At 39.2% G+C, this 24,095-nt stretch overlaps 1 protein-coding gene across 5 annotated transcripts in view; it reads right to left on the bottom strand.

Annotated features, from left to right (window-relative positions):
* Positions 1–1,713: 1,713 nt before the first annotated feature.
* HECW2 (HECT, C2 and WW domain containing E3 ubiquitin protein ligase 2) overlaps positions 1,714–24,095 on the bottom strand; it is a 336,842-nt gene continuing 314,460 nt past the window's right edge. For 4 of the 5 annotated variants that reach the window (XM_072961560.1, XM_072961561.1, XM_072961563.1 and 1 more), the window contains 4 exons: positions 23,347–23,461; positions 20,447–20,532; positions 19,321–19,433; positions 1,714–8,271 (listed from right to left, as the gene is read on the bottom strand). In XM_072961560.1, coding sequence (XP_072817661.1) covers positions 8,160–8,271; positions 19,321–19,433; positions 20,447–20,532; positions 23,347–23,461 — 426 coding nt within the window. In that variant the 3' untranslated portion in view covers positions 1,714–8,159. Of the gene's footprint in view, positions 8,272–19,320; positions 19,434–20,446; positions 20,533–22,020; positions 22,296–23,346; positions 23,462–24,095 lie in introns of those variants that run through there. The other variant, XM_072961562.1, reaches the window with a different exon arrangement.

Here is a 24,095-nt window from a genome sequence, read left to right as displayed (position 1 = left end):
TACTACCCAAGTATTTTGTGCAGTGAGAGGTAGTATTTTATAACAATATTATAAATTGTCAAAGCAATATATATTGTTCCAATGATTTATGGTTTGGAAATTGCTTGCTTTTCCTTTCTAAACGAACAATCAGTGACTAAACATTTTTGAGAGGACCTATAATAATGGGGCAAATAAAATATGTGAAACTCATTTTTATCAATATAGACATTATATATCAATATATACTTTATCAGATATTCTCATTTTAATTTATTATTGTTACTTCAAAGTTTACTTTGGTTGGCAAATGGAATACTAGTCAACCTGGTATCTATTTGGAAGGAAGTATCTGTTTAGAAGGAAAAAAAAGCCATTAATAGGTAAAACGTTTTGATCAAGAAAAAGAGGAAAGTAGGAAGAAAAAATTTTTTCCATTCACTGCTAAAGAGGTTAAATGCTTTCTGGTTAAAGGATGAAATTTTTTTAAAAAAATCAAGAAAGTCTTCCTAGGGTCAGTTAGCAGGATGGTGGGAATTATGCACTGTTAAAACATTCACCAGTTAAACGGGTTTCAGATTTTACTAAAAGACTATAATAAAGGCAGATAAATTTATCATAATAAAAGCACATTGAGGTCAAAGGTTATAGAGGGAACGTTATGACGTGATAATCAGGAAGTCAGAGCCATGGATGTAGCTTCTTGCTCTTCTCTTTCAATAACAATATCAAACTTCAGTTAGTTACAGAGGATGAATCTTTGCTTTAACTGCTCTCATGTGATACATGAAATTCATTTCTAGTTTAAAATACAGAATAGAGTTCAATGGCATACCTCTTTCATGAACTCCTGACATGAATCCTCTTAACTTATATGAATCAACATGAATTGGTTTTCAGAAAGATATTGGTAAGCAAAGGTCATTTTCAAGTACATTCTTTAGTGATTATCTGCCCTTACAGAGAATACTTGCCTTTTTCCTTTCCCCATCTCTTCCTGTTAACTGCCATGTCTCAGTAGTATCTTATCTATTTGGTCAATTCCTTTATATTACCAATCCAGTGTCAAATAACATTACTGAGTAAAACAAGGGTTTCAAACTGGGGGACCTGTGAGGCCAATTCAACCTACTTTGATAAACATATTTGTTCGACCCATCTGGTATTAAAGAGATCTAGAAGTACCACATGACAATTTAGATTTCTGGGTTTCTTTTGATAAATCAGAGGACCTTTCAACAGTAGACCTGAATTTCATATGACTAAAACCTGCTGGAGCAAAATATGAGACTACCTTCTTTAAGTAAACCCCACCTCTCCCTGCTGTTTACACTCAGCCAGTCTCATTCATTAAATACCTACTTGGACCCCGTCGGCTGTGAATATGTGACCGTTTGATTAGACTGATGTGGTGGTAGTGGTGATGGTGGTGTGCATATGGGTTATGAAATAAGCATTCATCCAAGTTGGTTTAACAATTAGTCTCACTCCATGTGAGTTAAGAGATTATGATGTGTGTTAATTCATTTCTTCAACATTAATTTATGGCCTATCAAACAGTAAAATAATCTTTTAAGGATTAACAAAATAGATTCCTAATTAAAAATATCATGAAAAGATAACTTCCTGTATCCAAAAAGCTGCATACTAATCCCATGAGACCTTTATCACTACTTTGTTCTCTTCTCTCTTGAGTTTTTTCTTCTTCAAATGTATCACAGAAAAATCATAATCTGTTTTTTTAAAGAAGATTTATTTTGGATTAAGTGATTTCATGATGCAACACGGTTTTAAACAAAAATAGAGATCAGTATGAAAATAAAACAAATTGTACACATTAAAATATCTTTCCCTCAAAGCATTTCAGAATCATAAAAAAATACAACACAGAAGTCAGGGGTTCAGGTGAGGATAAGAATAAAGACTTTCCAGAAAACAAACAACTAGCCTACATTTCAGAGTCCCAGGCTCTATTTATTACCACCCACAAATCATTTCTAGGGTGTCAACAGTCTGCATTATTTGCTTGTAAAAAAAAAATGAAATTTAAATATAAGGTGAAATGAGAGCTGTATAATCTTAATGTCAATAGCAAATATTTCCCATTATTATTCTCTATGAAAAGTCACATTGAATAAATATGAAGCTTAAATCAACTCAGCAAAAATAGAAACATGGCTATTAATTGTGACATGGTGTAGCAGACACAGTGGGTGGAGTTGGTGAAAAGAAATTGAAAGGCTTAAAAAAATACACCACCTGTGCTCTACTGAAATCTTAGACATAATGTAATTTTTTTTCAGAGCCTTAATATTAAAAAGTAAGCATTATCATAAAATTAGATTAATACTTTCATTAAGAGGCAAGAGAGATGCATGTATTTTTATTTATTTATTTTGGAATGCCTGCATCCCTACTATAAAAACATGGGATCTTATGCACTTTCCAACATATTAACTGTCTCACATTTTACTTATGATATCATATAAGGAAAAATAGGTTGTAATAACATCTTTTAGAGCATTAGGGTCCTAAAAGAACATTCCATTTCGTGTGTTTCCTGGTTAATCCTTCCAAAGTATTTCTTGAACATTAGCCATCCTTTTATTTTTAATAGAAGGTGATAGTAACCAGAAGTTTACTAATGGTTCTTATCTGTATCAATAATAGCTGATTCAGTTTGAATCATACCACATACCTATCAACACTCCTCAGGGTTGTAATATCTTAAAGAAAATTGGATAGAAAGATATCACCAGCCCAAGGCCACCAGATGTAAAAATCACACATACAAATCTAATTTTCCTGTGTGCCCCAGAAACCATACAACTAGGGCCATCCAATTCTGCTGAACTGTTTGATCATGAAAACCAAAAAAACTACCTTACAGATGAAACCTAAGCAACTGTATTGTCAGTCTTGATTAACTTCCTGAAAAATTGGAAACACCGATTAGGTCTCCATTTGTAATTCAGTAAAAGGATTCTTAGGGTTTTGCTTTCCAGATGAATATAGAACATTTAAGCTGCCATTAGAGATCATGAAAAATGCCTCAAAAGCTATTCTGATGTTAACAAATGTCTGCTAAAAAACAAATTAAGCATAATAAATGTGTCAAGCAATATCCTCTCTCTTCTTCCCCATACAAAGTTCAGTAATACTAACAATTCTTAAGTTAAAAATAATCCACAACAAAATTTAATACTAAATTGTCAAATCTCCTGATTAAGCTATGGTTGGTTAGCTTTAATACTTCAGGGCTAAATTCTGTTTTGCAATGCAGAAAATCTCATCAACGTCCTGGAGGTATAAAATGAGGGTATTTTCCTCCAGGTAGATAACAAGGAGTGCTCTCATTAGGCAGAAGAGCATTATTTTTCTCAAAGTCAGAAACTAATTTGAAGTATATGTTTCTACCCCCACCAGCAAGCCCTAAGATGATCCTTCCACTCTGGTTTTAATGCTCTCTCTGCCATAGTCCTGCAGACCGCTCTGATATGGATAGTGCACACATACTCAATACATCCTTTGTGCCAGCTCCTTGGAATGCAGTTACCATCCCTGAGTCTCAACAGTTGGTCAATAATTAGCATTACATTCTTGGCGGGGGAGTGGGAGGAGACACAACTGCTGGGCTCCTCTTCTCTGATTTTTTTTTTTTTATCATCCTTCTAGTAGGCAGCAATGGTTGGCCTTGGAAAGCTTGATGTCTCTGAGACCTTTGCCTCCATGCTAGATAAGCAAATCTATCTAGAAAACACAATTGAACCAGAAAAGTAATAGGTTTTGCAAAATTAGAAATCTAACTGAAAGTGACATTCTCGTTCATTTAAACTCAAGTTTTATAGAAACAAAGTGTCTAAGATCTAGAGGATTTTCAATCATCAATTAAATCAGAAAGCAAGTAAGAGAGCACAAAAGGGAGTCACACTCAGTTTGGACATGAGGCCCTGCTCTTCATTTGCATGTTTTTACTATGCAGGGTGCTAGGTATCTTGTAATGATAGGATAGCATCATTTCATCTGCAGTGGGAATTTCCAGAATACGGCTGGATTGCAAAGACTTTTAGGCTCTTCATTATCAGATGTTTGTCTTAGTCAGATGTGGCCAAGTCAAAAATAGAATTTGTGCAGAAAGAAAGAGGAAAAATTGGATGAATGTGAGGAAGACAGAGAGGAAAAGAAAACCTGCAGTGGTTCCTTCATTCACATCACTGGAAGTCAGCCATCAGGGCTTCCTAGATTCATCCTTATTCAAAATTAAAAAAATAAAAAATCAGGCTTCCGATTAAAGCATTTTTTCATTATCTTGCTTCCAAATAATATTTGGTAAAACTAACTATACTATATAAATCCACCAAGAGCAATCAAAATTTGCATTTTTTAAATTTCTCATAACAAGTAGTAAGATGAAAATATTAAAGATATGTGCAGTTTTTCCATGATTATGCTAACTTCTTCATGGACTTTTCAGAAGGGGTCACATTTTAAGAGTGTTTGAAAAAAATGAGAGTCTGGGTAGACAAAACATCTTGCAAAATTCACTGAAACTGGAATAGGCAAATAGAAACATTCGTCTCCACATTTCCTGAGATGAAACCTAGAACAGTAACTGTGAAGTACTGAAACTGACCTCACAGCCACCATGAACATCAGCCTCAAACCAGGTGGGACTTGATACCTTCTACCGCACAGAGCATGTGAGGATCAGGACAGACCAAGTACCTGAAAGCATTGAGAAACTAAAGTGCTGTTCAAAACTGTTCCACCATTATCGTTCATCATTTGAATACAGTTTTTTTAACTTCCGACTGTTACGCAAGTGAAATCAAATTTCTGTTATTTATTACAGAATTTCCACTAAATTATAAATACAACATGTGCTAGAAAATTGTGACCACACTTCTTTGACCAGGATCCATTCATTTTGTGCACAAGGAAAATGTTTTGACCCCAGAGGTGGGGTGGGCTCAAGGATTGGGATTTTTTCACACTGAAAAACCAAAGGTACATTGTAGTACAGATGAAAGAAAACAGAGGAAAACAGCTGAACTTAATCTTGGCATTGTTTGGATAATTTGAAGATCCTTACATTGTTCCTTCACAGTTCAGCCCCCAGCTATACACTTTAAACCCTAGTGTAAATGCACTCAGGGCTTCCACACTTGACCAGTACTGTCACACTGTTACATGCCATTAGTCACCAGCAGAAAGAGCATTTATATGATTTATTAATTTTCTTTTAGCCACAGTATCTCCTGTGTATGAAGTCTTCATTGGAACTCCCAGATGGAACAAGCCATTCTCTCCTCATTCCTTGATTGTAGAACATATCAAACTTTACTTAAAATACTTTTTTGAACCTTGGTGTCTACTCCACTGTGAGCTTCTCGAGGGCAGATTTTGAATCTTGCAGCTCCATCAACAAACACAGTGGCCAGCACTGAGTGAATGCCAATAGTGGGCACTGGCATTCACCCAAGAGATGCCCTTCATACATATTTGGTATATCACGACTGTCTTATACAGTATGAGATGTTATTGTCTGAGCATCTCTTATGGGATTCTTAAAGACAACAAGACCAGACAGCCCAGTGATCTAAGTTTACATTCCAGAAGAAGATATTTGTGGATATTTCTACTTGTACGGTATATTAAAGTCTCATTTAGTTTGTGGAAATATTCAATATTTTAAATAGTTATTATTGGACTCTTGTTTTACTAACAAAGAATAATAGATCAGTGATCATGGTGTTCTGACCTAACAAGCACATCTTTGGTCATTCCCAGTTCTGAGAACAGTAGCAACTAGGCGATTATACTGATATTTGGAAAGAAGTTGGATGCCTTAACAAAGAAATGTATTTGTTAAAAACAATTAAAGAAAGAAATTTTATTTCAAATCTCATTTACCTGATAATGTGGAATATGGTAACAGTGTCACAAACCAAAATGAAAGCTAACATGGTCTTTGAAAGTATTTCAGAAAGAAATGCAACCTTCTGTATCAGCTGCTTAGAGAGCTGCCAGCTCTGAAACACCTTATATACCATTAAAAATGTAACTTTTAAAAAAAAGTATGTTATATACCATTTTTCCTTATAATGAAAAAAATACAAGTAAAAATAGTTTGCAAAATTAAATATATACTTATATTCATAAGTAAGTACAAACTAACATTTCCAGTTAAATTTTTTTCTCTTTCTTTCTGATACAAGTATAGTATACAGATAAATCTCCCCTTCTTATTTCTAGATTTCTGTAATCTTTTTTTCCAGAACATTTCCCCACACTGGAGTACCCACCTTTAGTGCAGGAATGCAACATGAGTGGCATTCCTCGGAGGGTCCCAATGGTAAACATAGCTTAACCAACAGAGCAATCAGTTCTTACAAGCCACCTAGGAAAACCATGCAGATGACCTCTGTAAAATGTAAGATTGCCAGCATCCCATAATAGGAATTCCATGGCTACCTATAAATATAGTTCTCAAAGAAGTGTTTGGGCAATACCTGTAATACCATGGTCTGGCAAACCAAAGGTTTAATCCAATGCTTTTATTACCCACAATTTAACTTTACTCTGCTGAACACCTGATTAGCTACGGCCATGAAACCAAGAAATAAATGATGATGTGGAATAACCCCAAAGCAATAAACATGAAGAACACCCTCTGATAAAACTAGGTAGGCAGAAATAACATTAGTGATGTCATGCACTTTCTGAGATATCATAGAAAAACTGGTTCTTAGTACTGATAAGAAAATTATGCATCAGTGAAAATGCAGGCTTAGAAATATAGCACTGAGGGTTTCAGTCGGTGATGTCTCCACTGATGAGGGGGATGGAGTTCTTATTACTAAAGAGAGCTGACCTCTTGGATGGTGCTGATGGCTCCCTAGCTGAGCTTAGTGTTTGATGATGCTGTACAAATAAAAAGCAGTGGGGGAAATACGAAATATCTGTATTAAATGCCATCCTGTAAAGTATTTGATGGATGGAAGAGAGTCTAATGCATTTTAAATAAATGCATATCATACTATCACATATAGTGAGTCTTAAAAAATTATTACTTAGATGCACAGTCCTTGTAGTGGTAGACATGGCACTGTGAAGGAAGTTTGATTTAGAAGCTATTTTCTGTCATACTTGTCAAGTGATGGAGTTAGTCATATTGTAATGTCCCTTCGACTTTGGTACATTCAGTGCAAAATATTTCGGGGAATTTTTTTGTACCTTTATAAAAATAAAAGGCCCTTTTGTTCCCTTGAGAGTGCTTAAAAGGATACGTACTAGCATGATGCCCGAGTAAGCATGGAACGTGAGAATGGAACAGATGATACACACAGTGTGATGGGTAGGTTCTTATATACATCTTAGAGAACATAAATACACGGCAGCTATAAAAAATAAACAGAACTCACTGTGCACTTTTTCCTGATATGCTGTGATTAATTGCTAGTTACTTTAAAATTGTTGTCATGCATTATAAAGCATAGAATCTGTCATTAGTAATTCAATGTATAACAGTTTATCTTCATCCATAATTACACAAATACCACTTTGCATATACATTGTCACAGACCACCTTATTGCAAATCTTTACAGTTACCTCCTATTGACTTGGTTTCATTTTCACCCGTGTCCCATGAAAGCTGAAACCTATGTGCACACCATGCAGGCACTCATAAGCAAGAAAATGAATATTCTGTTATAACTCAGGGCTTAAATGAATGTACTTTCAGGAAATATATTTGTTTTTATTACATTATTTAACTCGCACTAATTTGGAGATTGGGCCAAGTGTTGCCAGGTTGGCTTGAACCACGTTCAAAGGTAAGTTTCAAGATTCTCCTGAGTCTCTGAAAGTTACCAGGGAGCTGACCACGCACAGGTTCACCTCTGTCTTGGAACATAACAAATGGGAAGAAGTTTGGCATTCAAGAACTGTTGATTGAGAGACTGTTGGGTTGTTCCCTGGGCATCAAGCTCACCCAAAATCTTCCAAGAGGACTCATCACCACCATCCAGTCCCTAAACATGTGTGTTCCTGGAAAATAACACCACTCGGCTTTCCTCTGACGGAAGCATACTCTTGAAACTTCCAATACCCAGCCACTCTTCTAGGGGCAGCGTCTGGAATTGCCTGTCCACACAGAGCCAGGCACTGTTCTTCCAGGTCATTCGAGTCCAAAGGTACTGGTCTCTTCAACTGCTGTCAAGAGTTTTTCATAAAGCATGGAGAAGGATGGGTACGGAGGGAGGTCCAGACGGTTAAAACAAGTGTGAGCTCTGTGAACAGAAGAAGCAAGAACAGAGTTGAGAATGCCTAGAGTGGACCGAGATTGTTTCTGTGCGCGGTGTGCTTGTGTCTCAGATTCATATTGGTTTGTTGCCAATTTTCACACTCCGTTTGGAAACACTTTGAAAACACTTTGAATTAAAAAAAATTCAGAATTGAATTTCTCTCAGAGAAATGGGATCTTCAGAAAATATTTTCTTTGCATTTTCACAACCATTGAAAATCTATATGACATACATAATACTATTTGTTTAGTTGCCTAAGAATTACAAAGACAAGTTTGGGGTTTTTTTTGTTTCTCTTTTGATGTAAGGTTTTTTCTTTTTTTTCCCCCTAAAAGACATGAGTAGAAGCTCTTGCAAAGTAATTCATTTTCACAGTTGGCATTTGCCTGAACATCTCTCAGAAAATCGATGGTTTTGCATTTTTTCATTTTGCTGGTCGAGGAAGAGCACTGAGTGTCCCTGAAGACCCATGAATCTGCCTCACGACTTAGAGTCTTGGGAAATTCCCTGGCTGGATTTCCTTGTCGAAGTTAGTAGATCATTGTTACTTCTTTGAATCCTGTACTATAATCTGTTTTCTCCTAATTCACAATGCAAAATAGTGGCCATTTAAATCATTACGTTAAGCATTCTTTTTTTAGAAATACCTCCCCTTCTGCCAAGATAGGAAAAAAATATGCTTTCCTGTTATTTGCACCTGAATCACAATAAAAAATAGACAGTCTCCAAATAGTACATCTTATCAGGAAGCAAATCAGCACCTTTGACATGAAATAGGAAGCGTTTTACTCGGAATGTACAACGGTTTGTTTGTGGGAGCTAAATGACTTTACTTTGACTTTAAAAAGTGCTCCTGAATTAAGGTGAAATTTTAGGAGCTATGATTATTAACAGGCTGTTTTCACAAAGTCACATGTTTAAGTTTTTATTCTTATGAATCACTTCAATATTTCTGAAATAAATATAGTTTAACTTTATTTACTATCTCAGGTCAGTGGAATCCTACAGTATTCATCCTTTGTGACTGGCTTATTTCACTTGCATAATAGTCTTCAAGTCCATGTTGTAGCATGGGTCAGAATTTCCTTTCTTTTTAAAGCTAAATAATACTCCATTGTACATATATACCACATTTTATTAACCCATTCATCCACTGATGGACACAAAAGGAAGGAATGGATACTTTTTTTGACCCTCTTCAGTCACAAGACATAATCACCACCACTGATCCACAATCTAAGGCTACCACTGCTTCCTAAATCATCTGGTTGCATAATATACGGTTACTGTGGTAGAAATTTCCTTCTGAATAAACCGAATAGCTCCCCTGGAAAATGTTTCATGAGGATGGAGCAAGCATATACTGTTGAGGGGGAAACTGCAGAAAGATTAAATGGTTTTCCAAAGGTCAAATCAAGAATAGGACCGCAACCTTGGTTTCCTAGGGGAAGTCCAACATTAAACCGAAAGCAGGGAGACTAATGCTTTGTTCTTTCACTTTTGGAGCCGGAGTGTGAATTTCATCCCACCCCTGACTGTATACTGCAAGCCCTCAAAATCCTACCAGACTGCATACATTCTGAGGACAAGGATTAGCAAAACAAAGCTTCAGATATTTTTTAAATGAATGACTCAATCACAATATGCTATAACGCTGGGGAAAATGGTCCAGTTTGGGTCAGTCCAGGAAACTCTGGGAGATACCAGGGGATTTTTTAGGTGTTCAAACCTTCTAGCTCTATTTATCTCAGGCTCACCAGAAAGCAAAGACAGAGAGCTATGTTGGAGGTCATCAGAATCACTCAAGAAGCTTGTTTATAATGGAGAATTTAGGGTGTAGCCCCTGAGATTCGACATTAGAAGGTTTTGGTGGGCCTAGGGATCTGCATGGTAACTATCACTCCAAATGAGTCTGAGGCAGGTAGGCTCCACCCCTGGAGAAAAGTCAATTGGATTAGAAATAAGATATCGACACTGGCTAAGCACACCAGTGTGTTGTATGCTTGCAAAAATTTCAAAACTCTTTCTAAACAAGACGGCATTGCTAATAAGGAAATTGAGGAATAGTGTGGTTAAATGGATTGCCCAATATTTACCATCAACTTGCTGTATGAGCCAAGAACAGAAAGAAAAAAAAAGAAAGGCAAAACAAAACACAATCCTCTGAGGCTTTTCACACCCCCTCTCCTGCCTCATTCCATGTCCTAAGAAAACTCTAGCAGAAAATAACAGAAGGGCCCTTGGACTATGTTGATATTGGCAGCAAAAGCACATCCAGTTATTCAGTCTCAATAAAAGAACATTTTTCAAATCTTTCAAAGCCAGCCACACTAAGGCTATAATGAGTTTACCTCATTTTAATCTATGCAGCCAGAACCACTCACGGAGAGCAGGTCTGAACCCGTCTTTGGGAAATCATGCTGGCATCAGTATAAAGAAGATTTAAAAACCCTCCAGACATCTGGCCTGACTTAATAGATCTCTTGGTGCTTTCTGGATTCTGTAAATGTTAACCAGGAGGTCACATACTTACCCTCACCTCTTTCCTATAGACAGATAGGTCAATTATCCAAATTCAGTGAGCCCACAGCACCACAATTACATCCAAATTTCATAGATGGATTAATTGATTAATGTATTTCTCTCTCTCTCTCTGTATGCATTTATTAACTTATTTGCACTTTCCCAGAAGGGATTTTTGGTCGCTTATAAGGGTGCAAAATATGAGACAAAGAAGAAATTACAATCAGGATTTTAAAGAGAGAGAAAGGAGGAGAGAACTCTGGGCTTCATCTTATAACAGATGTCCTAGAAATAAAATGTACATAAATCTAATAAATCCTTTTTACTTGCATTATACTTTAGAAAGGGTTTTATCAATACTCTTTTTCTTTTCAATTGGCAGTGGTGCCTAATCTTTCAGATGTCTCCTTAGTCCTAGTCCCACCTTTTCATCAAGTAACTAATAGGTCAAAAACAAATACTTGGAGGCAATCTGGAAAATTCCTAAGGGATATTAGAACTTACCACTTTTTAATGTCATGAGTTCTTTGCAAATGGGAGTATTCCTGACCGAATTTCCCTGTCAAGTCCAAAGTTCCCCCATGTGAGAGAGAGCCCCCAGGCTTCCCCGGCAGGAAGTCACTGTACCAGCAGCTCTAGCCGGCCAGGCGTGTGGGAGAAAGGAGCAGGTCGCATGGAGCTGGGCTGTGGAACAGGCACAGAGGGCTCCCTTGGGCTCCAGGGCCCCTAACTGAGGGCCCAAATGAGTGTTCGGACAGCACCCGAGCACTTCCACCAGCAGATCCTTTTATTATTATGCCCCTCCAGAGGACCCCATATTCTGAAAGCTTGTCATTCCTATACAAAGTGCCCTGATGAACAAAAATTAATTTTTCAATTTGCATTACATTTCATTTATTCCTTCACTCATTGAACAGATACTGAGGTCATACTGCAGGCCAGGCATTGAGAGGTGCCCTGGTAGAGGAGGTCTCTGCCCACAAGGAGTTTACACTCTGACAGCAAAACAGGCGGGCAGATGGGACCACAAAGGTCAGGCCACCTGTGCTCTGTACTAGGGGATCCGGCTGGGGCCAGTGGGCACTGAAATCCAGCCTCCCTGTGGCTCGGCTCACCAATCCATAAGCCCTATGTCAGGGCTGCTTGTGTCTAGAAAACTGCAAGAAACCTTTGTCTAATCCAAAAGATTCACATGGGCTACCACTGGCCTTGCACACAATGAGTTACAAGCCTGCTCTGCAGAGTCAGGAAAGGCTTTATAGAGGACACTCTCTGTGCCAAGCCTTGAAGAATTTGTAGGTGTGGAGGGTTTTTCTGGATCAACAAGGAGAAGGATGTTCCTAGCAGACTGCCCGGAAGCGTGAGGAAGCATTGCATCATTAGGAAACCTGAGAACTATGAGTTCTTGAGTGACAGGAGCCAAGGCTGGACCTGAAGCCAGATGGGGATGAAGGGTCACATCAGGGAGCGAGGTGCGTTCATGCAAGAACCCTTCTCATTTATCCCACGGATTAAAGGGAGCTAGTGACTGAGTGTGGAGAGTGAGACGGCAGAGATATCATTAAACAGGACAGGGAATAGAGGAAATGGGTAGGGGGTAGATGATAAATTTGGAGCTTTTAACCAGCATGAGAAATCCAAAGATACCAGTCACACAGAGGGATAAAATTCAATGAAAGTAATTCAGTGATTGCTTTGTTAGCCTAGAGAGATTTATTAACACAAAGGTATATATAAATTTTGTTACGATTTTTTAAAAGATTCATAATTTCTTTACTATCCCCACTCATACTTTCTTACATCATGAGATTTAGAGTAGGAATTCTTGCTAAGACTAGTTCACAAATAGTTGTGTAGACCATGGTGGCACAACACAACCCCAACACTCGCCAGGTGTTCAAGAACTGTGAATCAGTGGGAAGGAATTCCATGACACTTGCTACACCCACTACTCACTTGGTGGCAGTGGTGCTGCTCATCTGTTCATTTAAATACCTATTACTTCCCTCTCTATGTTTTGGACAGAGATCAATTTATTTCCCCCACAAGGTTTTGCATATAATAGTGCATAACGAATAGCTAAAGGCTTGTTAGGGGAATTAGATTTACTAACTAAAATATTCCAAAGACTCACTAGGTTGCCTTGGTTAAAATGCACCTGGATCCATAAATACAAGAAATGTTCCCACCGTGGGAGTTCCTGCGTTCAGGGATAACTAGCAGAAGACATTCTTCAAACTATGCATATGAGCAGGTCACTTCTCACCTGAGGATGGCCCTGGGAAAAGACCAAGAGTGCGTACTTTTTAAACGCACAAATTTAAACGTAACAGAAGAAAACCCAGTAAGGAACAGTTCCAGGATGAGGACTTGTGGAGGCCCAAACAAAATACATATATCCTGGGTAGATGCAGCTTGTTTCTCACACATTTAAGATCACATAGAATACCATGCCAGTTCTGATGGCTAGGTATGAGGAACAAGAGAAAAAATAGCTAAATTTATTGAATGATGTGCCAGGCAACATGTTAAGCACTCGCCACATGTTCTCTCACTTAATCCTCAAAACAGCTCTGTGATGTAATGACTAGTATCCACCCCAAATGTTCAGACGAGGATACAAAGATACAAAAGTGATCTTGGCACATCGTGTCTGGAGTGGTCTGGAGTAGTCGCTGAAGTATAAGAATTCACTAAAAATACTGAGTACCAATTACGTGCTATGGTTCAGCGCTAGGGGCAAAACCACAGTCAATTCAACAATATCCTTGCTGTCATGCGGTTACATCCTAGACAGGGTGACAGGTTGTCACCAAGTAAACCAATAACTAAACACAATGGCTGAACTGAAGCAAGGCTTATAAAGGCAACAAAGTATGACAGAGTGGCAGGTACACGGGGCAGGGGCGGGGCCAGGGGGAGCAGACACCTGGAGGGCCTTTCTAAGGAGATGATGCCCGAACTGAGTCCTCAACGATGAGAATGAGCCAGCCATGTGCAGAACTTGCAAAAAGAGTTTGGGCAGCAAGTTCCAGAGTCTTGAGGCAGAATTAAGTTTGGCACACTCAAGGTCCAGCAAGAAGAAGGCTGGTGGTTACAGGAGGCCAGGGGAGGGTGTACGTGTTGAGGCTGGAGTGGAGGGCCAGGCCAGGCTCCCGACCTGGTGGTCCTTGGCAAGGAGTTTGGATTTCGCTCTAAGCCACTGGAGGGTATGAGCAGGGGAGGGAGGTGTTCTGGAGATTTCAGAAATTCCCTAAGGTTACGGAGAACAGAATAAACTACAGGATGTAGGAACTGAAGATGGAGATTAGCCCTCAGGCTGCTGTGGTAGCCGGGGGGAGAGGTGCTGGTGCAGTGCACTAGGCTGGTGGAGAAAAATGAGCCCAAACTAGTTATGGTCTTGTAGCCAATGACAACGGATGAGCATTCCTTCACAGCTGTAATGTCTGTCCTTCACAAATACACATTTCATGGCTTGCAGCTGTGGCCACTGGGACGCTGCTCCTCTGTTGACAGCAGCATTCCACCTCCTCTCATTCCATTCAGTAATTACAAATGATAGCTCTAATTTTTATGTTAATTACTGGAGTCCTTTTTCAGACAAATCTGTTTTATGATCATTTTACCCACTTGCCAAAGTAAAGACCGATCCAAAAAGTACAGCTTATAAAAGGATTTTTAATAAGGCAATGTTACTAGTCATCACTGGTATACTTTTGTTTTTAAGCACATGCTGATTCAATGGTAAAGTAAGAACTTAGAGTAGTGTTGTTAGATAGTAAGAACTGAGTAAGAGGGACGACAGGGAACGCGTGTAAGAGGGCCTGACATCAGAGACTAAGGGACAGAGCAGCCCACTGCAGGGGGCCTTCCGCCCCTTCCCTCTCAGGCCGGGAGGCACCTCAGCCGAGCAGCAGCTGGCGGTGAACCGGCAGACCACGGGGGGGGGGGGGGGGGAGGTGCCTCAAGGCAAATACAAAAATGAGGCGGCACCACGGATGCTTTCAGCGCCCATCTCTTGTTCTGAAAATTGTTTTTTAATTAAAGCGAGCTCCTCATTTCCTTTCCAATTTTCCTAGCTGATGGCTCACTTTGACAGAAGACAATGCTCTCCATACTAAGAGAGGAAAAACTGAATTATTGATGACATTGTAGAGCAATATTTAATGACATGGAAAGATGTTCATGATTAATGATATTTGGTAAACCAAAAGCAGGTTGTAAACAATGTATGCGTTGTATTTTGTTTTTAAATGTGTGTGTGTGTGTGTGTGTAGAAATGAGTAGAAGTATATTTAGAAGTTATCTGAAAAGTGGACTTTATATATGTTTTTTTATTTATTATATACATATATATTTTTTCATTTTTAACTTCATGGCATTTTTGGTGAAAATTTTGCTTTACATAAGAATAAAAAGCAGAGTTTTAAAAATGAAAAACAAAGTGTCATTAAAAAAACAATTTTACCTTTTTAAGTTCTTTTCCACTGGAAAAACTCCCTGAGACACTCATTTCATAATTAACTCTTGCTCCTTTTTTGTAAAGCTGGGGCAGCATTTCACTTCTAATAATCTCTAGACACAGCCATTTTCCAAAACGAACGTTTCTCCCTTTTGGCAAAACCAACGCCCCCCCATCATGACTGCAGCTCCCCCACTCCTCTGCCCAGCATCCTACTTGGCAAGAGCCTCTGAGACGAACACGTCAAGTTTGTACCACCCTGGGCGAGGGGATTTGACTTGCATTTTCCTGCCTGCATGTGAGCAGCCTGTTTCTCAGAATGTTCAAAAGCAATTGCCGTAAAGTGAATTTACTGTCATGAGTCCATCAGTGCACAAGGAACAGGAAATCTTCTACAGAAATTCAAAATACAGAGCTAACTACCAACCACCAAGCAGAGGAGGTACAGTGATGTGCTCAGGCTATAAGCCTCCACAGACACCCGTCTGCCTCCATCATTATTTATCATCTGGTCTCTAGTTACTCTGTTACCACAAGACAGAAAAAAAAAGCCAGGGATTCAGCTCATACTGGCTTCCCAGACAACCCTATATACTTCACTGTGCTTCTTGGCCCACATGGTGAGTAGTGCTATTCACTGCTCCTGCGGTGTGGGACCAGGGAATCTGAGACAAGAATGGGAGTGGCATTTGCTTGCTCGAAAGGCTGAAAGGCCCTCAATCAACCAGGTTGAGAGAGACTAAGATGCCCTCCCTTCTGCCGGGATTGCCACCCTCATCCTTTATAAGCCACTTCCTGTCTCCAGGGTACAGCCTCCCAGACCTGACACGGGATGATGCCAGACTTCTTAAAGAATACATTTTTTAAGTAAGAAGAACACCCATCCATTTTGTCTCCAATGTGCACAATGTCACATTTGAATTGTTAAACACCATCTCGCTAATAAGAAAAAAAATACATTGGGGTTGATCAGGTTGAGACAGACCAGTTCCTCAGTTCTGCAACTTAAATCTAGCAGGAAATAGCAGGAAAAATGGCTTCAGCGTATCTGTTCTGATAGTAGGAAAATATGGACTCAGTCATTGTATAAAACTATCTTTTTAGATCAGAGCCAATCTTAGAGATCTTTTTCCTACTTATGTAACACCTCATATTTCATAAAGGGTGATGACAATGTTATCAGTGGAGAAATCACTTCCTATAAAACTATATGGTCAGCATGGAAGTTCTCCTTTTATTTTTTCCTCCAAATGTACTTTTTTTGTGGAGCACATTTTAATAGTTTCAGCAGTATGGTGGCTTACAGAAGATTCACAATAAAAGGTTTAAAAGAATCAAGAAATCCTACTATCCCTAAGGAATACACATACACATTATCTCACTCACTTGTCACCAGACTCTCTGAGTGTTTGAATGTTGTTATTCCTACTCTTCAGCGCTGGATCTAGGCTCTTAGCATCACATAGCTAGTATATCATAGGGCTTAGCTCTTACTCATGACTCCTAACCAGGTTCTGTAAGTTGACAAATGGTGCAGTACAATAGCCAAGTGGCTCTTTGCTCCTATGGGACCTAAAAAGTTAGAGCTTGCTTAGACAAGGTATGAAAACAGTCTGCTTGCCTGATGTGCCTCGTATCTTTATTTATTGCTATTTTATAATCTGGGTAGAACTAGGAATCCAGAACCTACAGCCTTAGGTCATAATGAAGAAAGGAAGAAACAACAACACCTGTTGCCCAACTGTGTGTACGCAACGTTACTGAAGAACACTGCCATTTGTAATGAGTCAGCAAGGCACTTCCTGCAGCTCCAGGGGGAAGTAGAAAAGTCAATCTGGCCTGACCCCCAAGATTCTTCAGCAACCTGTCCACGCTACTTATTATTCAACCAGACCTAATATACCACCCCTCCCTGGCTTTTTAAAGAAGAAATGGAGGCCCAGAGTTCAAGTGATCTTCTCAGTCCCTAGCTGGTGGCAGAGGTGGGACTAGAACCCCCATCATCTAACTCCCAACCCCGTGCTCTTTCCAATCTGCTACAGCCCAACATAGAGTACACATGATGATGACAAAATCGTAGCTGCAGCCACCATCAATTGGCTGTTTATCAGGGTGAGCAGTAAATACTTCATATGAATGATTTCACTGAATCTTCAGAATTACTAACCTACAAGGTAGATAAGGAAACAAAGGCTCAGAGAGGTTAAATAACTTCTCCAATACCCCACTGTGGGCAAGTAACAGACCTGAGATAGAGCCCTGTCTCTCTGAAGCTAAAGTTTCATGTTTATACCAAATTGCCTTTCTCTGCTCACCAGGTTTGCTGAAAATTGCAGTGATTCCACATGAACAGCTGATGTGTCTGCCTATTGTTACAGTTTATTCCATCTATTTTACAAAAGGAAATCTTTACAATAACAGATTTTTAAGAGAAAGGACACAACTCATATGCTCTTTCCTGCCTCCCTGATGCTAAATCCTTGAGTTTATTAGAAAGGTAAAAAGCCCTACTCAGATATTGTAAATCTGCCTTTGAGATGCAAATGTGGTTTAAAGGGCAAAAAAAAAAAATCATGATTTAGGCATAAATAAAATAAAATACTTCTTTAAATAATGAAATAAAGGTCTCCCACATTTGGAGCATTAGACATGCCAGGTAATCCTTAGGTGGTTAGACGCAGTGCCTCTGTTCACAGACTGAGATGCACCCAAGGTGATGGAGGAGGCTCAGGCCAAGCCTGAGCTTCCTCTATTCTTTGCTCTTTGTATCTGTATTTTCAGCACCGATTTTTTTCATGTGCTGATGCTTGGAACATAGTAAGAACCAGAGCCTTGCAATTGCTAGGAAGACAGTCTTGTTAACAGGTTTCCCAAAGTCACTTGTACAGTCGTCCCTTGGCATCCACAGGGGATTGGCTCCAAGACCCCCTAGTGGATACCAAAGTCCGTGGATGCTCGAGTCCCTTATATAATATGGTATATTATTTGCATATAACCTACACACATCCTTCTGTATACTTTAAATCATCTCTAGATTACTTGAAATACCTAATACAAGGTAAATGCTATGTAAGTAGTTGCTGGCCTATAGCAAATCCACATTTTGTTTTTTGGAACTTTCTGAAAATTAAAAATAAATATTTTTGATCTATAGTTGGTTAAATCTGTGGGTGCACAAGCTGCAGATACAGAGGTCAGACTGTACTTGAAGAAACGTCGGGTTCCTAATATCACTTGGGAAGGCTTAACCTCCCCAGATTGCAGCTTTATTATTAGTAAAATGAGAGGCAATCTGAAATCCTTTATACCTCAAAAATTCTGTAAATTGCTGCTGACTGGATAAAGGAATTCCAAAATCCACTCCTCTCCATTCCTCTTTTGTTCATTTGCACCCTCTTTTTCTTTTGCTCCGGCCCCCATTAGTTCCATTCACCCCTCTTTTTTTTTAACTTATAATACTGTCTTATTAGTCTCTTATATTAATTAGTAGCAATCGTAAAGCAAATTTTTTTTCCACTCCAAGGAAATGCATCATCTTATTACAAATGAGAATGTAGTGCAGACAAGGCAGACAGCATTCATGTGGAAGTAAGGCACGCATGATATAGACAAAGAGGTAGAGAGCACATTCACATGATTTACTGTTCCTTGGAAACCACAATGGTCCTTTTTAGTGAAGACATTCTAAATACTCATCAATATAAACTTAAAACCAGAGCTTCTGAAAACATAAATTAGAGCCACAGTTCTCAGAAGCCCAAACCAAACATTGCTTTCCTATTACTAACAAATGCTTTGGTTCTGTTGCATTCTGTATTTTAAGAGATGTACATGTGTATTTTAAGTATAACCAGGAAGATCTTTTTTTTCCCTTCGTTTAGAAAGATAATCCAAGATAAATTCATTCTAAAAGCTTTTTCCACTCTCCCAAACTTTCAACATAAAAAAACGGTAATAAATCAATATATGCACAAGTTAAAGGCCTCTCCCCACCCCCACCATCGAGAACACTGTGGTAGCAATAAAGAAAGAAATGTTTTCCACTTTACCTGGGAAGAGCGGTGATTTTCCCCCATTTCTCCACGCAGAATCTTCTTGGGCCGTTACTCCCTCGGAGGGAAGCAAATCCTTCGTAGGGAATGCTGGACGTGCCCGTAACAAACTATCAACCCCAGAAAAGAGAAGGAGAAGGTGAAGCCAAGAGTCCAATTGGCAGGAGAGGCCTGGCATCATTCACGGGCAGAAGGAGGTCCTGGAGTAGGGCAGCATGCCGCTCACCGGTGGGAAAGCTCAGAAGACAGAACTTCACAGGCACAGGGTGACCATAGCATGAAAATTCCGACAAAGAGCCAGAGGTCACCAAGGAAGGACAGTGCATTACAAAGGGAAAGGCGATGTGGAGGGTCTGCAGAAGGTACAGCCTCCTGAACAGCTGGCTAGCTCAGGAACTTAAATCAGGTATACTTTCCCTTGTAGATTAATAAAGTGGGTATATCAGTTAACGTAAGTCTACTTAGCATCAGTCCCTGACCAACTTAAGGTGAATGAAAAACAAGAATGTGAGAACCAGATCTGTGATTCAAAGTAGCTAAGACTGCGTGTACTTGCAAGGCTCTGCCTAAGTACCCAAAAGGCTTCCGCGTGTCTGATACTTCTTTAGCTGCAACCAACCAGCAATTGCCCTGTATAACTATAACCACCACAAGAAAATAACGAGTCAGTTTTCCCAGAGTTCTTAAACTTCACAGCTATCTCAAGTCTGTGGAAAGTCAGACGGAAGAAAAGAAAGGACCCTTTATCAAGGAACTGGGTCACTTCTTAAGGGACTGAAGATTATCTTTTCCTGTTGCCCGGGATGCTGGCCTGCAGAGTGCCCAGGGACCTCTTGCTGAAGGGATCAAACTGCCCGGAAGGCAGAGGCTGTTCCTGGGATTGCTGACCTGGAGTTGGCACTTCCTCACAACTCTAATTGTCATGCTTGGACTTGGTTTGGGATGTTCTGCATAGTGATGGAGCCACAGAACCATGCAATCAGAAGAGTCTGAAAACAGTGTATCCCAGACATGCAGATAAAGATGGGATGCATTTACTGAGGATATTGAGCAGTTATTAAAGATATGCAATTCCAAGAATGATTGTATTAATGCATTAAAAAATTAACTAATGGCATCTTACCTGTAACAATCTTAGTCGTTGTTCATTGTTGAATCTTTCCACTGCAGCCCAGAACCACCGAATTACAATATGATTGTCATGATAACCTGTCAAATCAATCATGAAAGCCCATACTACTTTGAGTTTTCTATCTTAAGTCACCATGAAACTGACACGTTAACAAAAGACACCCAGACATAAATCATCATCTTGGATTCGTTAAAAGTTATTTTTAATTTAAGACCAAGGAAGAACACTGTAACAATCATATAAATGTCAAAAGTCAAACAAAACACTAAATGAAACCAAGAAAGCTCTGTTTCCATTTAGTGGTCACTAAATTAAACTAGTGGCGAGAACAACAAATGAGTTATTTTAACCATATCATTTCTAAAAAATGTAATCGCTGTTACTGGAAATGCTTAACCTTTTGGTCATTCATTTCAGAAATAATTTTCAAGTACCACTATGACAAGAACTGTATTAAGCATGGGGGTAGAATGGAAAAAAAAAAAAAAACAGACCCCCACAGAGCTTCTGGTACAGGAGAGACACATAAATAAAATAATTATACAAATAAATACATAATTGCAAACTATTTTAAGACCATATATAATGTTCATATTTTAAAATAAAATTACTTTTTATTAACAAAAATGGAAAAGTAATTTCATTACTTTAATTCCTTCAACTAATAAGTTCCAAATAATCATCAGCCTAAATGTTACTTTTATTCCATATTATAGTAGAATTTAATCAAATGTCAGAAGTGCCACAGGTGGGTTAAGGTAGTAGCTGTGGATTTCAGACCCTTCCGTGGAGATAATTAAGTTCAGAGAGAAGGCTAACAAAGGAAGATTAAAGTACAATTAGTGATTCAAATCAATTAGTTGACATATTCAATGTGTATAAGGCTACTCTAATTCTGAGTCAGCAGCAGTTAAGTCCAAAATAAAAGGTGAGTAGAAAGCATTTGACTTCGAATTGTTCCTCGCATGTTTCAATGGTTGTGGGATTTGGGGAGAATCTTGCCTTACTGTTTACCACTTGATCAGTGACGCTGAGTGCCCTTTGGAGAAGAAAGGGATCCAAGTGAAGGGCAAATACAACTAGACTGGACATGGATGCACAGGCTCCTTGTCCTGTCTTTGGCAAAGAGGAGCTATTAGGTGCTGCGCAAATGGTTTTCTCATCCATAAAATAAGTGCATTGGCTCTTAATAGCTTTAACGTTTTCGACTTTTTGAATCAGCTCTTTCATGCATCTCCTTTGCTGTCTGGAGGAGGAGGAGGAGTGAACGTACCTCACCATCTTCTCTGCAGACAGCTGCCTTGTGAACATATGGCGAGTGGCAGCACAGCCACCCCTTCATTCAATGCCAGCTAGCTGGGGTCACAAACGCGGCAGCTGGCATCTCGCCCTTTTCCTGCCCCCTCCCCCAGCACTCTCCTCCCAAGGATTTCATCTGATAAGACTGATAGTAACCATAGAAACAGGTACTTGTTGGTCATACAGAGGGAATCAAAGTCTATACCGTGCAAATACAAAAATGGCTGATTTGATCAGTGGTGTTGCTATTAGGATCTCCTAGGGGCAGGGAATGAGCTGATGATACTTAGGGTAAGATGTAAGTTATGCAGCATGTTGGAGAAACTGCTCTAGTTAGTGAAAATAGTTTGGTTAACAGAATTACAACAGCCAAGGCCACAGGCAGATTATACACGGGGCCAATTGGAAAAGACTTCGCACAGTGACGGGACTTCAGAAACAGCAGCGAGGGAAACCGCCGTTTAATCCTGCCCTTCAGAGAACACGGGCGAGCTGGACCAGCCCTGGGAAACAGTGATGAGCGGGAATAGCCAAGCAGAGGCTACAGCAAAAGCAATTGAGCCAATGTTAAGGTATTTTTTTACTCCTAACTTTTTAAATTTCTTTTTAAAAATCCGTTTCAATTTACAGATAACTGGAGACCCACTCAGTTCTCACTTTTTTTCTGCTAAGTGATTAATTCAGTGACTCAAAGTTTGTATTCCTCACTCTCCAAATTCAGAGCTACTGCTAACTTCTTACATTCTGAGTTACAAAATAAAACTGACAACAAAAAGCAACTGTCATTTGTCATGACTTTCTGAAGACTTTATAATGCTGCAAAAAATTCCAGAGAAGGTATTCTTTCTGTGCTTCTAATTATTGGATAAAACCTAACTCTGGGTTAGCAGCAGGTCTCCTTCACAGCGTACTTACTCAGCAACCAAACTTCAGTGGCTTCGAGGCCAAACACTAATTGAAGATTTGTAGTGATCTATTGAAATGCCAGTTCTAAAGCCCCCCATTTGGTCGTATAATGTGGTTTTTAAACTAATCTTACAGCAGTTTCCTTTTCAGGTGAACTTAATGCTTGAATGGTGAAGGGTTTGTTCAATAAACGCGAAATTTGAGAGCCATATCTTATTCTATTCATGTGTTTCAATTGTGAATTACAACTGGTAAGTAATTCAAGTGAAATGGAGAAAAACTGTGTTTGCTCATTAGGAAGCCCAATGGGTGTGCCTCTTCCAGGTTTACAATGAAGGTAGACTAGGTGGAGTTTGACCAGCTGGATATGAGCTCCCTGGTGCTTCACCAACAACATCATAAAACAATTAATTAGTGTTCCTATGGTCACATTTCTTCACCAACAATTAAGTGTTATGACATGCTCAGATGGTGCGTAAACAGTCCTCCTTCCACTTGATAGATGAGGTAACTAGGAAAGGAAGAGAATGTACCTTGCCCAAGGTCTCAAAGGAGACTGAATCAGACCTACGATTAAAAGGCAAGTGCCTTTGCCCGTCCTGGATCCAGACCCGCAGGCCCAACCATTTGCCTCACTTTAATCTGAAACTTAAAGTCCAGCCATCCATCCATAAATCAAATCTCACCTCCTCTGTATTCTGTGTTGTTTCTCCAATCGCTTAGGTCTATTTCGGCAGTGCCTGCGATGACCAGTTCCAGCTCTCTTGCATCAAAAACAGATACCAGCCTGGCATCCACCACCTGGGGAATGAAAAGAATACAGGACACAGCTTAAGAACCTGGAGAAGCTCCAGCTATAATTAAGCCTCATCAGAAAAGGAGGGCACAAGGAGTGCTGGGAACACCAGGGGCATAGTCTGTGTAGGCACTTTAAAACTGGTAAAGCTCTCTACAAATATATTTTTAGTACAAGGTTGATGAGATTTTCAACAGAAATTTTTTTTTAAATAATTGACCACTGATTAATTCAGTTTGTTTTTCCTCTTTTGGAAAAGAATGAATGCTCCTACAGAAGAAGTCACATGGAAGGCTTGTAACAACTCCTGACCGTCAGATATGATCATTTCACGTTATCAGGCATGAGATCTGGTGACCTGTATCTGAGCATGAGTAAGATGTGTAACTTCAATGTTATTAATGGTCATTACATCGTCAAATGCTATTTGAATTCAGGTCACTAAATTTCAATGATCTTTTGTAACAAGGCAATATTTTTTTTTCTTGAAACACATAGGGAAAAAAAATACTGAAATGTTTAAATTGAAAGAGCAACAGTAAATACAGCAAAAGAGAAATGGGAGTAGGGAACACACATGAAGCACCGTGAGGTGGGCCAAGGTAACACTGACGTCAGACTGCGAACCCATCCTCTTTA

Source organism: Vicugna pacos, chromosome 5 (genome assembly GCF_048564905.1).
Source record: "Vicugna pacos chromosome 5, VicPac4, whole genome shotgun sequence".
In the NCBI taxonomy this organism is placed as follows: domain Eukaryota; kingdom Metazoa; phylum Chordata; class Mammalia; order Artiodactyla; family Camelidae; genus Vicugna; species Vicugna pacos.
The sequence above is the reverse complement of the archived record's forward strand: the minus strand, read 5'-3'. Positions and strand labels throughout refer to the sequence as shown.